At 42.1% G+C, this 15,473-nt stretch overlaps 1 protein-coding gene across 1 annotated transcript in view; it reads right to left on the reverse strand.

Moving 5' to 3' along the window:
* WDR64 (WD repeat domain 64) overlaps positions 1-15,473 on the reverse strand; it is a 132,546-nt gene that overhangs the window by 103,112 nt on the left and 13,961 nt on the right. The window contains exons 3-7 of the mRNA XM_058533548.1: positions 11,246-11,348; positions 8,706-8,809; positions 5,591-5,620; positions 4,232-4,342; positions 1,187-1,401 (exon numbers count right to left, since the gene is read on the reverse strand). Of these exons, the coding sequence (XP_058389531.1) occupies positions 1,187-1,401; positions 4,232-4,342; positions 5,591-5,620; positions 8,706-8,809; positions 11,246-11,348 (563 nt within the window). The remainder of the gene's footprint in view (positions 1-1,186; positions 1,402-4,231; positions 4,343-5,590; positions 5,621-8,705; positions 8,810-11,245; positions 11,349-15,473) is intronic.

Raw genomic sequence — 15,473 nt, forward strand, 5'->3', positions numbered from 1 at the left:
CTGCCCCGTGTGCGCGCCCCGACCTCCCCAAGCAGATCCAGTCTCTCCACGGCAGGAGCCCCACACACTCAGCCACTGCCCCACACTCTCCACCCGCTCCTTGTGCACACCCTGCCCCGCTAAAGTCGGCTCAGTTGCCAGGCTGCAGAGAATCCAGTCACCAATCTATGCAGGCCCACAAATTGCCTGAGGGCTTGTTGTTGGGTGGGGCCAGTCTCTAGGGTGGGCTGCCTGCCCTGGCTGAGCTGGATTAAATCGGTGCTCTAGCGGGTGGGGCAGACCCTGGGCTAGCAGGCCGCAGGGAGAACTCCAATGGCATCTGTGTCAGCACTCCCACACCAGGCCACAACAATGGCCGCCGCCAAAGTCCCAGTCCCTGGAGAGATCTCATCCCTCACCGAGATGCACTCAGGGCCTATTAGGTGAGTCTCTTTTCACCACAGCACTGTGCACCTTTCTTTCTGGTGATTTTAGGTTGCTTTCTGAAATGGGTGAGTTTGCGCATGGGCCCTTTAAGAGCTGGTTTTAGTTTCTTTGTGAACTGGGTTTTCTGGGGGTACTCCTCAATGTTTTAGTAGCAGGCACAGTCAGATATTATGCCACTCGTCTCGATTGTGCTGGGTCCACAAAATGCCCACAGCGGGGGCGCTCCCCGGTTCAGGGCCCCGTGCCTCCAGGGAGGCTGCGTACCTGTGAGCCTTCCCCGCCGGCCGTGAAGCTGGCGGCTTGTGAAGGCGGCGTTTTTCCTCTCCAGAAGGGAGTTTCTGCCTCTTCTACCTCAGTTAGGATTGTCCGTTGTTGCAGGAGTTCCTCTCATCCAGTTTTCAGTTCTGTCTCAGGGGTAATTTTTCCACGAGTAGTTGTAAATTGGCTGTGTCCACGGGAGGAGGTGAGTTCAGAGTCTGCCTATGCCGCCATCTTGACTTCTCTCCTATTTAACTCTTTAATTCATTCAAGTACCTATAGATTTTAATCGTCAATTGCAATTCCTTAAACTAGGAATTTCAGTTGTTAATTTCCTGTCTGTCTTCCCTATTATATCGGAAGTTCCTTGAGGTAATAAGCATTTTTTTCTCAGCTTTGTATTTTAGATCTCTACCAGGGGCTCTGCACATTGTTTTCACTATATAAATACTTGAACAATGTCTACATTAAAACAGTTGGACCACCCATGTATTACCCTTACCTTTTAAAGCTCTTTGAGTCCAAGACCTGAGTTTGTAACTTTTTTTTGGATTTTGCCTGCTTTAGTCCAAAGTCATCACTATTTACTGTGAATTTGTTCACGAAACCACCATCATCCCCCAAGAGGATGTCATCCCGGCAGAGCTGGTCTTGCAGAGGCACTACACACACACAGAGGAGGCAGTGATCCATCGGCTTTATGACAAAATAGTTTTCCTAGAAACAGAAGAATGCTTTCATTATTTTTTAAACTTCTTTTTTTTTTGGTGAGGAAGCTTGGCCATGAGCTAACATCCGTTGCCAATCTTCCTCTTTTTGATGAGGAAGATTGGCCCTAAGCTAACATCTGTGCCCATCTTCCTCTATTTTGTATACGGGATGCCTCCACAGCATGGCTTGATGAGTGGTGCAGCGGTCCATGCCCAGGATCCAAACCTGCGAATCCCGGGCCGCCGAAGCGGAGCACGCACACTTAACCATTATGCCACTGGGCTGGCCCCCCAGAAGAATGTTTTTAATAAGTTATTACATTGCTCTAAATATCTTAATATTACATTTAAATATTGCCCCTATTATTTGATGAAAGTTTTACTCTCTGATGTTTCTCATTTTAGATAATTCTACAGTGTTAAAGGAACTTGGAAAAAAAAACAAAATTAACCAAGTAAAAGTGAATGAACATTCACTGCGAGCCCACCATTGTGGTTTGGGTGCTTTGTGGGGAAAGGGTGGGGTACCTACCTCTGGCTCAACAAGTAATGAGATTTTCTGATGTATTCCTGTGAATGTCCCTCGCTTGGATTTGTAAGGCGATATTAACAGGAAGCATAAAAAGGTTCAGGTCTTACCAGACCAATGACATAAAACTGGATGTTATACAGGAAAATCAAGTATTAAAGTCCCCATTGTTTCACAAGGAGTTATCAGGAGAAAAATATCCTGACATCCAAGTTTATCCGGAAATACTCAGCAAGCATTTGTCAAGCTGACTCTGCACTACTGAACTGGGTTCACTAAGCTATATAGCCATTCCCCTCCTGCAACCCAGTTTCTCTCTAAGATAGAGGAAAAAAATATTTAAAAAACTGTTTGTTTGTTTTGTTTCCTTTAAAATGAGTGAGACTTGAACATATTTAGAGGTTCATTCAGTCATTCAGCAGATATTTATTGAGCACCTATGGTGTTCCAAGAACTATTCTTGGCACGGGCCATGTGGTGATGAACAAGACAAGTGTATGACTTTGTGGAATTATCATTCCAGTGGAGGAAGATGGATGAATAAAACAGATAATTTCAGATAATGAGAAGTGCACTTAAAGAATTAATCCAGAGTCCTGTGATGAAGAGTGACTGAGGAGACCACTTGAGGTCCCGTGGGCAGGGAAGGTGACCTTGGATCTGGGAACGATGGGGTGGAGAGGAAGATTCAGAGGAGGTTGAGAAGAAGGATCCTAGAAGAAGAGATTCATGTCAAAAAGATAGAGAGAGAAGGGGCTGTGGAGCCTTGTCCTGGATGAGGCAGGAGGTGATGGAGGTGGTCAAACACAAGGATATTTTGTCTTCAGAGAGAGGAAGTAAGAAAGGAAGGAAGTAGAAGTATACTCCTAGTTAAAGCTGCAGGTGAGAGGGCTGAGATTGGAAAGAGGACAAGACTTATCCACTCAGTTTTCTCAAGAAAGTAGGGGCAAGTTCATCTGCTGAGCGGCAGAAGGCCTGAGAAGAAGAAGGAAATTTTGGAATACTTGCCAGGCATGGGAAAGTGAGGCAGCAAGTACAAGAAAGAGACTGATGGAAGCCAGTGAGCGTTCAGGTGAATCTGCAGACCCTGAATTTGTAGTGATGCTGAATGGCGTGGCTTTGTGTCTTTCTCCAGCAGTGCTTGCCACTGTGCAGGAGCAGAGAAAAGCTATAGCATCTATACAGGCTGGAGTTTTGAAGGACAGCTATCTAAGAGAATGGAGGGTAGGGATGACTTCAGTTCAGATGATCCATCCAGGGGCTACAGGTGGGAAGTGAAAGAGAGAAGAGGGAGGGGACTGGAGAGTGCAAGGAGACACTTTCAAGGAACTGGAGACTTCTATGGGCCTGAAAAGCAAGAGTGAAAACAAGAGAGAGCTGGAAGGAGAGGTTGCAATGAACCATACGACATGAGACAGTGACCCATTACGTAAAGTACATTTAGCAACCAGCCGCCTTCTTTAAAACCATCCTGGCATCACTAGTTGCTTACAACATTGTGGACAAGCATGAGAAGTTTAGTTTTTCACTGACACTGGAGACAAGTAAGGCACAGAGGGAGGTGAATTATCTCTTAATCCTCTGTGCCCTTCAAAGTCAGCCTGCCTCCTGAGGCCATGTTTTTATAATCCCAGTGCTCAGTGATCTCATCTCTCCCTCAGCCCCTAGTGCACATGCTCTTTTTTACTGTATAATTTGCTGGACCATTATATGATATATTACGTTTATTCATGAGATCCTTCGAGACTGAGTTTTGTTTGAATGCAAGGAACATGTTCATTACTTCTGTATGTCTGCAAATAAATACGTTAATAAATAAATAAATGTCTGCAAAATGCTCAATAAATATTGTAAATTGGTTAAGTGGTCACATCTCAGCTACTGAAGAGATTAACGTTAACATCTGCCCCATTAGATTTTTTCCCAGAATTAAGCATTTGTTTTTGGTAATTTTCTTACCAAATGAAGCTGGACCGGAGAAAAAGGCTTTGAACTTGACAACATGAGCATAATCGGAAAGATAATACTTGGATTCAGAGAAGGGTATAAAAGAAGAAAGGAATTAGCCTCTCTCTCTCAAAAACAAAACAAAAAACAAATATCCCCAAATTAAACACACGCTAAATGGAAAGAACGTCCTCTTTTAATTAGACTCACAGAATATTAATACTGGACTTGATTATTTAGTTAAACTGCCTCATTTTATATATGAGGAAACTAATGTTCAATAGAGAAAGTGGATTGCTCATATCCTACAAGTATGGAAAAGACAATCTCATTTCTTTGAGTATTTCTCTTGGCACAGTACCTGGCTGCTCCCTTGAGCTTTATAATCCCAGACAATAATGGTCCTTTCTGTAGTGGCGACAATGCGTTTCAGCTGCGAGAGGTAGTCACATCCTGTAATCCAGGAGGTATCCTGATAGAAAAGCATAGAATGGGGAGTGGAGGGGCAGTAAGATTGTGTTTTGTTCTATCACACGGTGATGGTTACTAAACTGTAGCTTAGTTACGTTAAACCCCCATTTTGCCCCCTTATTTGCAGAGGAACCTTGCAATGTCTCTTCTCTGATGTTTTGAGGGGGGGGCTCTCATCTTTTTCCCTTTCACCCTTACCCTGGGCGTCTCAGCACCATCAGCTGGAAAACGATGCAGCCAGTGCCTGGGGCAGCTCCCTGGAAGCCCGGGGCAGCTGGCAGAGCCGTGATCTCTGTGCACTATTCACTCACGTGAGAACACTTCTTCACAGGGAAACTAGATTTAGGGCATTGATTAAGCAAGTTCTCTGACCCTATCTCCATGCATAAAATTATTAGCTGGGAAAGATCTTAGTGATCATCGGCTCAGTGATCAAGTTGAGGCCAATGAGTTTGCCTTGTGTCTTGCCTCAAGTTGCCAAGTTGGCGTGGGTAGGATCTTTCATATCAGCCACCACACGCTGCTGAACAAGAACAGCTCCCGCTTGAGCGCCTACTGTGCCAGAAACTGCTGCTTGGGTTCAGACAGCCCTTGAATCCTCTGTAAAATCCACTAGGAGTTCTAACAGAGAGAAACCGGACTCATCTGCTGGGTGGCCTGGCGCCCTCCTTTGTAGTTCAGTGCATTCAGTGCGTGCAAGCTCGGTGGAAAGTCAAGCATTTCCCCATCTCTCATAAAGCCACGGTGGGATTCTGAAAGCACGTCACCGTAGCTTTACAACATCTGTGCGAGATTACTTGTCCAATTAGTGATAAGGCTTAAAAAAATTTAAAAATTGCAGTTGCTTTTTTTATGCTGTTTTCAAGTTTAAAATAAAATGTTGTCAAGTTATTCCCTTTGGCTATTTTCTTGTTGTTCTCACAACTTGCGTTGTGTCCATGTTTTACATTCCTCAATGAGGGTGCTCGGAAAAACTTAGGTGAAGCTTTTAAATTGAAGCTTTCCAAGGAGTAATCCATTTTCCAGCAATTCTCTGCAATCACTTTAACTCTGGAAGGTAATATCTGTTACCTTTGCTGTTGCTCAGGTTTGTTTTGATGCTACTCAATAAACATAAGCTTACAATCTAGGAAAACATCTTATTCTCAGAGCTGATTCCAGCACTTTATTGAGATTGTGATTAGTTATGGAGGAACCATCATCATAGCCCTAAATTTGACGTAATTAGGAATTTTAAAAATGTACTTACAGTAACATTGGTACTGGTCTGAACTCTCATCTGTAAACAAAGGAAGAGAATAACCAAACCTAGTTGGCACGATATTGAAGACGAGAATGCTGACTCTAAAACAACTCAGTATCTCCCCGTTTAATCTCACTTGTCATTTCGGCCTTCCATGCGTCGCCTCCCTGGTTCTCCTTTCCCCGGAAAGCCCAGGCCCGTGAAATAAAGCACTGTGTGCTGTGGGCAAGGTTTATGCTTCTGATGCTTATCTTTAAGCCTGGGAACTGTGCTCTTAGCATCTTACACTTTCCTAATTATTATGTTCCTTCTATTTGCAAACTGCCTCACATCCTTTAGTTATTCAGAGCAACATCTGACCTCAAAAATTGGGAATGCAGGGGCCAGCCTGGTGGTATAGTGGTTAAGTTTGGCACACTCCGCTTCAGTGGCCCAGGGTTCACAGGTTCAGATCCCGGGCACAGACTTACACACCGCTCATTAAACCATGCTGTGGTGGTGTCCCATGTGCAGAATAGAGGAGGATTGGCACAGATGTTAGTTCAGGGCCAGTCTTCCTCAAGCAAAAAGAGGAAGATTGGCAGCAGATGTTAGCTTACCAAAAAAAAAAAAAAAAAATTGGGAATGCAAAATAATACTAACACCAATGGCAAGAGTAGTTAAAAGAATATTAAATAAGTCGATATGAATATAGATTGATGTAGGAAAAAAACATTGTTTTATTTGAAAGTTATCGCTCAAGTTATTAAGAGAGCTAAGAACCTTCTATCCAGTGGGCTTCCTCTTTTATTCAGTAAGTATCTATTGAATGCATATCATGCCCTGGGTACTATGCAAGTTGAGAATCATAGATTTAGTCCACGCACACCTGGTATGTACATGAGCAGCCTCTTATACATAACCTTAAGGCATGTTAATTGTTCCCAAGGTAAAGGGAGGTAGTCAGGTGTACCAATAACCTGGTTTCTTTGGTATGCTCAGGTGGTCTTGGGAAAAGTCTAGGAAATAACTGCCCAGAAGGAATGCATTATGTGAAAAGGAGGAAAAGTCAATCAGAGAGATCACTAAAACTGTTAGTCGTGGTCATCGCAGACTGTCTTTCATCTGAAGAGCTCAAAAAGGCTTTTCTACCCGAGGACTTTTTTCTAGATGGGAAACAGAAAGTGCTCTGAGGAAACTGGTGAGCAGAGAGCAGAACACATGTGGTTTCCTCTTCTCTTTCCCTACTTCCATCTTTAGTGGAAGTCACATCTTTAAAGTTCTCTTATCATCTTTAAAAGTTTCATAATCCTTATAGGTATCATTTGAATTTTTGAAATCTAGCTTTTTTGGCAGGAATTTTCATTAATAACATTTACAGTCTATATCACCAAGCCCTCCAGAGAGCACCATGAAAATTCTTAACTGTGTTTATTCTACTTCAGATAGAGCCTAAATTATAGATTAACTCATTGTAAGATATGTTGCTTTATTAATGGCTACCTTTTAATAAATTATTCCTGTGAGCTGCCCTACCAAATTGCTTTTCTCACGGAACGTGTCATCCTATTTGGAAGGCATGCAACATTTAAAATACTGTTTATTCTTGGTGTATCAAATCTTAAAGTAATTAATTTTTAAGCAATCCTTTCTCTACCATTGCATTACCTCATAAGAAGGAGATGTGAGTGTCTGTGTGTTTGTGAGTATACACGCGTGCACCTATAAACATGTGTGAGTGAGCGTGTGTGTGTATGCGTGTATGACGCTTCTCTGGAAGTATGATAATGCCACCTCAAGATTTTACATAATCCTGAACTATTGTATTATGAGGGTCATTATTTTCCTTCTCACATTTTTCTTTGGATATCATTTTAGTTCTATTTTTGAGGAAATCAAGGCAAAAAATGAGAAGAGAAATAATGCGCCGAGAAAAAAAGAGATTGAGGAAGGTTCTCATGTTTAAATGAGGCAAATCCATTTTTGTTTTCACATCATTTGTTCATAATCGTAATTGCCAACATCTACTGAGTGCTTACAATCACACTAAGCACTTTATTTGTATTAATTCATTTAAACAGCACAACTACCTAGGGAGGGAAATTCTTTGGTCCTGGATGAGGAGGGACCAGGGCATGGAGATAAACAAGTAACACGCACAGCTGGGCGGGGAGGCCAGGCTCTCGCTCGCACCAGGAACCTCCCAGTGCACCACCTCACAGCCCACGCGGCCCTCTCCTCTGACAGAGGCGGGCTGCCTGTAATGGAGATGACCGAAGGGCTGAAATTTATTGATGGAATTTTAATCATGTGATGATTATTTTAAATATATTTTACTTGTACAAAGCTTGCCTCTAGTTGGAAATAAACTAATAATTGGAATTATTTTTTAGTATTTAACACCAAACATTCACCTTTTATTTTCACAGTGAAATATGATATAGACTGTATCATCATACATTCTGTTACAATCTCTCATATTTTGGAAACAGAAGTCCAAAACATACAAATGTAGAAAGAAATGACATTAATAATAGCAATGCCGCCCATGTATACAGGCCTTTATTGTTCATAAATGCTTCTACATTCATCATCTCGTTTGACCTTCGCTACGGTCTTCTGAGGGAGAGAGCACTGGTCCTGGTGCCCTCATTGTACAGATGTGAAAGAATAGATATGAAAAGGTACAAGCTGGCCCATTAATTCCCTATTTATCATAGCTAGTGAAACAGGAGGGCTAGAATTTGAGCCGTTTTTGTACTCAAAGTCTGCGGTTCTTATTGGGACCTTTTATTACTTTGTAGAATTATGACTAAATAACTTGACTTGTGAGTTCTTCTGATTTTATCTGAGAAGTTATCCAGGATCATCCTTTAATCATGCTGATGCCACATGGTTTCATATGATACCCTGAGGAACGTGGCCAAGTGCAGCTACCTAAATCTGAACAATTGCTCTGGGACTCAGTGATCTTCTCATTTTAGTAATATTTGGCTTTATTTGTTGGAATAACTCTGACATGGTTTATGGTTTCTGCAGCACCTGATACGTACATATAATGCATAGAAAAAACAAAAGGAAGGAAGGAAGGAAGCAAGGAAGGAAGGGAAGGGAAAGGAAAGAATATAAGCTTTCAAATTACCTGGCTATTAAAGACTGTTATTAATCCTTTCTGAGAAGCTGCTATTAGTAAATCCAACTGAGGGATCTTGACAATGCACTTAATCACATCCCGTCTTCTGCTACCTGTCAACAGCGTAACATTCATTTCAATTTCCAGCAGTGAAGATCCTAAAACTCATTTGTTAAGTTTGTTTTAAAAAGAAAAGAAAAGAAAACAACTTTTTCTTGGAAAGCCCCAAGTTCCTTAAAAAATAGAGTAAAATTGTAAAAACCCAGCAATTGTTGCTTTTTAATTATCTGCAGACATACTGATCCGCACAAATTCCCAGAGAAAATATAAGATACACACCCACTCCCCCTACATATAAATACACACACACAAGCATACCCACATGTGTGCACATTTCACAGAGAATGAGTTTTCCAAACATCTTTTGGAATCATTTCTATTTTGAGATTTTCACATCTCTTAGGAATCCTTTCTTTGAACTGTCACCATCATGGTTTACACAGAATAAAAAGCTAATACTATCTCAGGATTTCTAGCAGAAAAGAATAAAACTATCTTAATATCTGTTATTAAGGCTTTTTTTTAATAACTTTGTGCATTTTGAAAAAAACACTAGACATGTTCATGTTTCCATGCCTACATATTGAAGGATAGAGCCACATATATGGAACCTCTTCCCAGGGTGATTTTTATAATGGTAAACTCTTAGAGAGGAAAAACAGATGTCATACAGTAGTATTATCACCTTAATCCATGCATCCTCAGCAGAGAAAATATTGCCCCCAAGGGGATACAAATTGGTTCTTGGGGGGGTTGTGAATGAGTCTACTCTTTGTGTGTATAAAGCACAGATATACATATAGTGCATAAACAGATACGCAGTATATCTGAGGTATTAAAATGTCATGGAGCGAGGGTGGGGGCACAATTAAGAAAAAAATGTCTAAAAGGCTCCTTAGGGACCCCTATAGTGAAAAAACTGTAATGAAAAATAATTTTCAAAAGGTTAAGAACATTATCCTATTCCAAGCCACACATTCTCTCTGCTTCCACGCCTTCCTCACCATAGACTATTCTCAACACAGAAGCCAGAACAAGCATTTAAAGTGTAACTCAGACCATGCCTGTCCTCTCGTGGCTCTCTGTCTCGCTCAGAAGTCTTCAGCGTGGCCACAAGGCACTAGCTCTCTGCCCCCATGCCCACCGCTGCTCCTCTGACCTCATCTTCTACCACTCTTCCCCCACCTACTCCACTCCTGCTGGAGGCGTGTCATTTGCTCTCACATTTTCAGGTCTTTTATCACATTTTCAGCCTGGTCTTCCCCGACCAGTCTGTTTAAAATCTCAACACCATGATCCCATCTCCAAACCAACCTCTTCTTCCCACTCTCTTGCTTTATTTTTCTCCACAGCCTGCTTACTTTATTTTTTTTCTATAGCACGTATTGCTGTCTGACATATTATATATTTTACTTGTTTTATTTTTTTACTGTCTCTGTTTGTTCACCACAGTGTCCCCAGCACTTAGCAAGTTACCTGGCCCACATAGCAGATCTTAACAAATATTTGTTGAGTGAACAAATGAGTTACACAACCCAACCGCCATCTAGAAAGATGCTTTCATATTTCTAACTTAGGTTGCCAGCAACACATTCCAGCTGCTCACCGGCCCCTCCTCAGCTCAGCGATGGTGGCAGCAGGGGCAGCCCCCTTGCTCTGTTCTTTGATGACAGTTCCCACGGCCAGAGGTTGGGCTCTGGTGAGGTTTATGGTTGGGCTAAGGAAGGGTTGAAGGCAAGGGTGGGCTTTGTTCACAAAGGACTGAAGAAAGTTCAGGTTCTAAGGAACACCCGATTTGCCCTAGATTTCACACTACATCTCTGAATTTGGGATGAAATGCTGGAGGACAGGAGCAGATCAAGGTTTGCTTTTCCTCTTCCCCAACTTCTCCCTCCCCGGAGGGAAGAAAGGAAGGAAAACTAGAAGTGGAGAGGAATGGGAGTTTATGGATCCCAGGCTCAAATTTAAAAACAAATGATCTATGTAAACTGGAGACCTCCTAAACTGAGATAACACCTCCCTGAGACTGGCCCAAATTCACAGTTTTAGAGATGGAGGGTTAAACCTCCATAAGATAATTGAGGATTAGAGTGTAGGAAGGAGTTCTAATTAGTGAAAATTCAATTTTAAGAATATTTTGAAAGAAATGTGACTCCATTGGGTACTAGAGGATGCATTATTGAGGTGCCATTGCAGAGAGCTTTAACTTGAGGTCTGAATCTCTTCAGGAAAATGCAAATGTTTTCGCCCTCACGTTCCCTACTTAATGTCCTTCAGAGCAATGATAATATTTCAAACTCAACTATAGGTACAGTTTCTTCTGATATTGCATATGAAACTGTCACTCTCCCTCCCCGACCCCCGTTATAAGGTATTGAGCAAGTAAATAAAATGAAAAGTGATTCTATGGAAATTGTATATTCCCAATATTTATTTTTAAGAAAATGTTCAAACCCATATTAATCTGGAAGGGAAAGTTAAAATATTACCTGAAATTATAATTCGCTGTTTCCTAGAAACGAGGAAAACCAAATTTTCTTCATCCATCTGGGAAGTAAGAGAATCTTCAGAGGAGGAGAAGTATCCAAAAATCTAAAATCCCAAACGACACATATAAACACGCACAATATCTCAGAACCGGCTGTAAAGTAACAGATCTGATGTTGGTTGAATCTAAAGTCTAATTTGGATTAACGGTAAACACCTTGCTTTATAAATGTCAGAAGGTTTCCCCATAGCAGAGCGCAGCTAAATGTATTCAGCACACCGTGTGCAAAGGGTACATGGTTCTTGAGAAGTCACTGGTTTTTCTTTCCAGGCTGGTATCCTTGCTCAGACATAGGTCTATTAGGAGGTGGACTTATTTGGAGACCAAATCAACCTTCATTGGACAGGGTCCCAGCTCAGAACCTTCACATTGAACTTGGCCAGTCTCAAATGACTATTTCTACCTATTTTCCATAAATCTTCCTGGGCAAGATTTTTCATCCCTTTGAGGGGGATATTTGGAATTTAAAAGACTCCGTGGGGGCCAGGCCGGTAGCACAAGCAGTTAAGTGCGCGCGCTCCGCTGCGGCAGCCTGGGGTTCGCTGGCTCGGATCCCGGCGCGTACCAACCCACCGCTCATCAAGCCGTGCTGTGGCAGCGTCCCATATAAAGTGGAGGAAGATAGGCACGGATGTTAGCCCAGGGCCAGTCTTCCTCAGCAAAAAGAGGAGGATTGGCAGATGTCAACACAGGGCTGAGCTCCTCTCACACACGCAAAAAAGACTGTGTGGTTTCTCTACTTAACTATTCCAAATCCTACTCTCTAGGCGTTGCATGAAAATAAATTATTACGAAAAGAAGAAAAGTGCTCTTTGTTTGTGAATAAAGTGTCAAATTATGTAATTCCAAGGAATTTGAAAAATAAGATAGTGGCTCTTCCATTGTCTTATGAATGAGCAGAAGTAAAATTCTCATAAATGAATGACACAGTATTTCTCATAAATTTGAGACCTGTTGGAGCTTGTTAAAGAATGAATGGCGCGGTGCTTCTGAAACATTAGTGGACATAGGTCCACTGAGAGTCCTGTTAAAATGCAGATTCTGAATTAGTAGGTCTGGGGTGGGACCTGGGAGTCCGCAATTCTATCAAGCTCCCCATGAGGAGCTGAGTTTTGAGTATAAAGGACCTGGTGACTAAATGAGCCAATTGAAAATAGTCAAACCCAGCAATGTATCAGTTTGTTTTAATAACATTTGTGTATTTTGAGGCTAGATGGTGGCTTAGCATTATATGCTAACGTATGTTCGTCCATCAGTTGCTTCACAAATGTTAACACCTCTTCCCTTACCTTCCTCCACATCCAAACCTCCCAACCTATGACAACTGCCCGATCATTTCCTACAGTTAGATTTCATTCTGTGGGGAAGATCAAGATCATCAAAGACATTCTTTCTTGTATTTTGACTTCCTCCCCCCAGCAAAATCAGCACTCAATAAAAGCTTAAGTAATTTTTCATCTTTTTAGAAACCACTGCTCATTTTTCCATGAGTACAAACCCTCTGGATTTAGCCTCGAGTTCCCTCTGAAGGACTGACGAAGGAGAAAGGGGAGTACTTTCAACAGATCTGTGTTGGACGGGACAGGAATCTTCTCTTGCTGCTATCTCCCCACCGTCACTCACGTGCGTTACCCAGTTAGCAGTCACGTGTTGATCTGCACCTTAGCCCTGTGGCATTTCAATCCATAATATGGAATCAGAGAGTCCAGTGTTGGAGTTCAGGCTCTACAACTCATTGGTACTCAGAACTTGGGCAAATACCTTTACCTCCTTAAGTCTCAATTTTCTCAACAGTAAAATCAAAGAACAAACTTCTGAGTTTTTCAAGTGATGTTTAAATGAGATTATGCATGTAAAGCATTTTGTACCCTGTCTGGCACATAGTCATTGTTTAAAACAAACATTAGCTATAATTATCATTAGAAAGTCTAGATTAAGAAGTCCTTAGGAAGAGAGAGAGAAAAATCATAAATTATATCAAGACTCCAACCACTAATAAGAAAATTAGGCTTTCTGGAGAGAGTACTTAAAACTGTCAGCCCACTTGGGGATAGAACTGGTTCTTCTCATAAAAAGACTCGTCAGGTGGGCACTGTGATAAGTTGACGGCGTGTAGAACCTCACTGGGAAGGATTTATATGACTTCCCCAAGCAATCAGAACTGAGAGGGGAATTCAGCCCCTTACACCTCCCAATCCCTCAGGTCCCCACAGCCTTCACCTCCTTTCTTACCCAGTTTCGAATCAGTGGTCTGTCATCTCAATCACACGTTTCCATAACCCACCATCCCTTTATATCACTGCAATGGCCTGGCAAGAAACCCCTTGCTGAGTAAATACAACTGCCTGTGTTCCTTGCATCCATGCTACTGTGGCTGATGAGCCACAGAGAAAATCTCCCAGCCCATGGATGCGGCCACCAATCATCATGAGCTCCAGCCTCTTGGGGCTTCCATGCCACCTGGCCATCATCCCATGTTTCCCTAGATGACCTTGTCCGTTGTCCACAGAATCAATGTCAAACTTTCCCCACTCATTCAAACATGTGTTTCCACCTCCTCATCACTCTCAGCAGCTGACCTCACCTCCTACTTCAGATGATAGTAGAAGCCACCAGACACGAGCTTCCTCGGCTCTTCTTGCCACCCTACTCACAACCAACCACAAGGAAGATGTGTTTCTCCTTTCCAAGACTAATCCCTCCACCTGTTCTCTGCATCCTGTCTTCTCTTGTCTCTTTCAAGCTGGTCTCCTTTTTTCCCTCATATCTTCTCTCCATTTCTCCTCTTCTACTGACTTTTCCTTTCAGCATATTCAAATCTCTCCCACCTTAGAAACAAAAATATGGGCCGACCCCATGGCCTAGTGTTAAAGTTTGGCATGTTCTGCTTCTGCAGCCCAGGTTCGGTTCCCAGGCATGGACCTACACCACTCATCAGCAGCCATGCTATGGTGGTGACCCACATACAAAATAGAGGAAGACTGGCACAGATGTTAGCTCAGGGACAATCTTCCTCAAGCAAAAAAAAAAAAAAAAAAAGGAATATTGGCAATGGATGTTAGCTCAGGGCGAATCTTCCTCAGCAAAAACAAAAAACAAAAACAAAAGTACAACAACCCTTCCAATGTCGACTATAGATAATGATTCTTAGTCCTTCCAAAGTTGATTATAGATAACAATCCTTAGTCCTTTTCTTGCCTTTCTTTTCTCCAGCTTCCTCCTCCTTCCAACCCTGTTGAATCTGAACTCCGCTTACAGACTCACTTTGGCTTTTGTTGGTTGTCACAGCAGACACACTTTTTGAGCTTTGACACCATCCCCTCTGTATTAGTTTTCTATTGGTACTGAAACACATTACAGAAAGATAGTGACTTAATGCCCATTTATTAGCTCACAGTTCCATAGGTTAGAAGTCCAAAATGGGTCTCATTGGGCTAAAATCAAGCTGTCAGTAGAGATGTGGTTTTTACTGAAGACTTCAGGTTGTGGGCCTGAGGGTCCCCCTTTCCTTCTGGCTGTCAGCTGGGGCTTCCCAGAGCTCCTAGAGGCCTCTCTGCAGTCCTAGTACATGGGCCCCTACGTCTCATCACCAGCAATGGTGCTTCAAACCCTCCTTCACCCTTGGAATCTCTCTTCTGCCTTCCTCTTCTGTTTTTAAGGTCTCCTGTGATACATTGGCCCACCCAGATAGTCCAGGATAATCTCCCTATTTTAAGGTCAGCTGATTAGTAACCTTAATTGCATCTGCAAAGTCCCTTCACAGCACTACCTACAGCAGTGCTTGATTGAATAACCAGGGGACAGGAATCTTGGGGGTGGGGACACCTTTAGAATTCTGCCTATCATGTCCTCATTTTATAAATGCAATTCAGTACAATTTAAATTACTCATGCAAAATACAACAAAAAATTGACAAATGTTAGCATCCAATTTAACCTCAGATAATGGTGTGAGGTAATTTTCAGATAATAATGTGAAATGATGATGGGAATGATGATTATTTCTGTGCTAATCAATTCCAGTGTTTCTTAGCAGTGGGAGAACTCCACACCGTACGTGTTGTCCTATGTGAATTTGAAATAATGTCCTATGTGTCTATGATACCTGTATTCAAAGAGCAGTCTACAGTCATTTAACTTGATTTGTAATTTTGGTGTGATTTTTATGGA

This window comes from Diceros bicornis, chromosome 38, assembly GCF_020826845.1.
Source record: "Diceros bicornis minor isolate mBicDic1 chromosome 38, mDicBic1.mat.cur, whole genome shotgun sequence".
NCBI classification, from domain to species: Eukaryota; Metazoa; Chordata; class Mammalia; order Perissodactyla; family Rhinocerotidae; genus Diceros; species Diceros bicornis.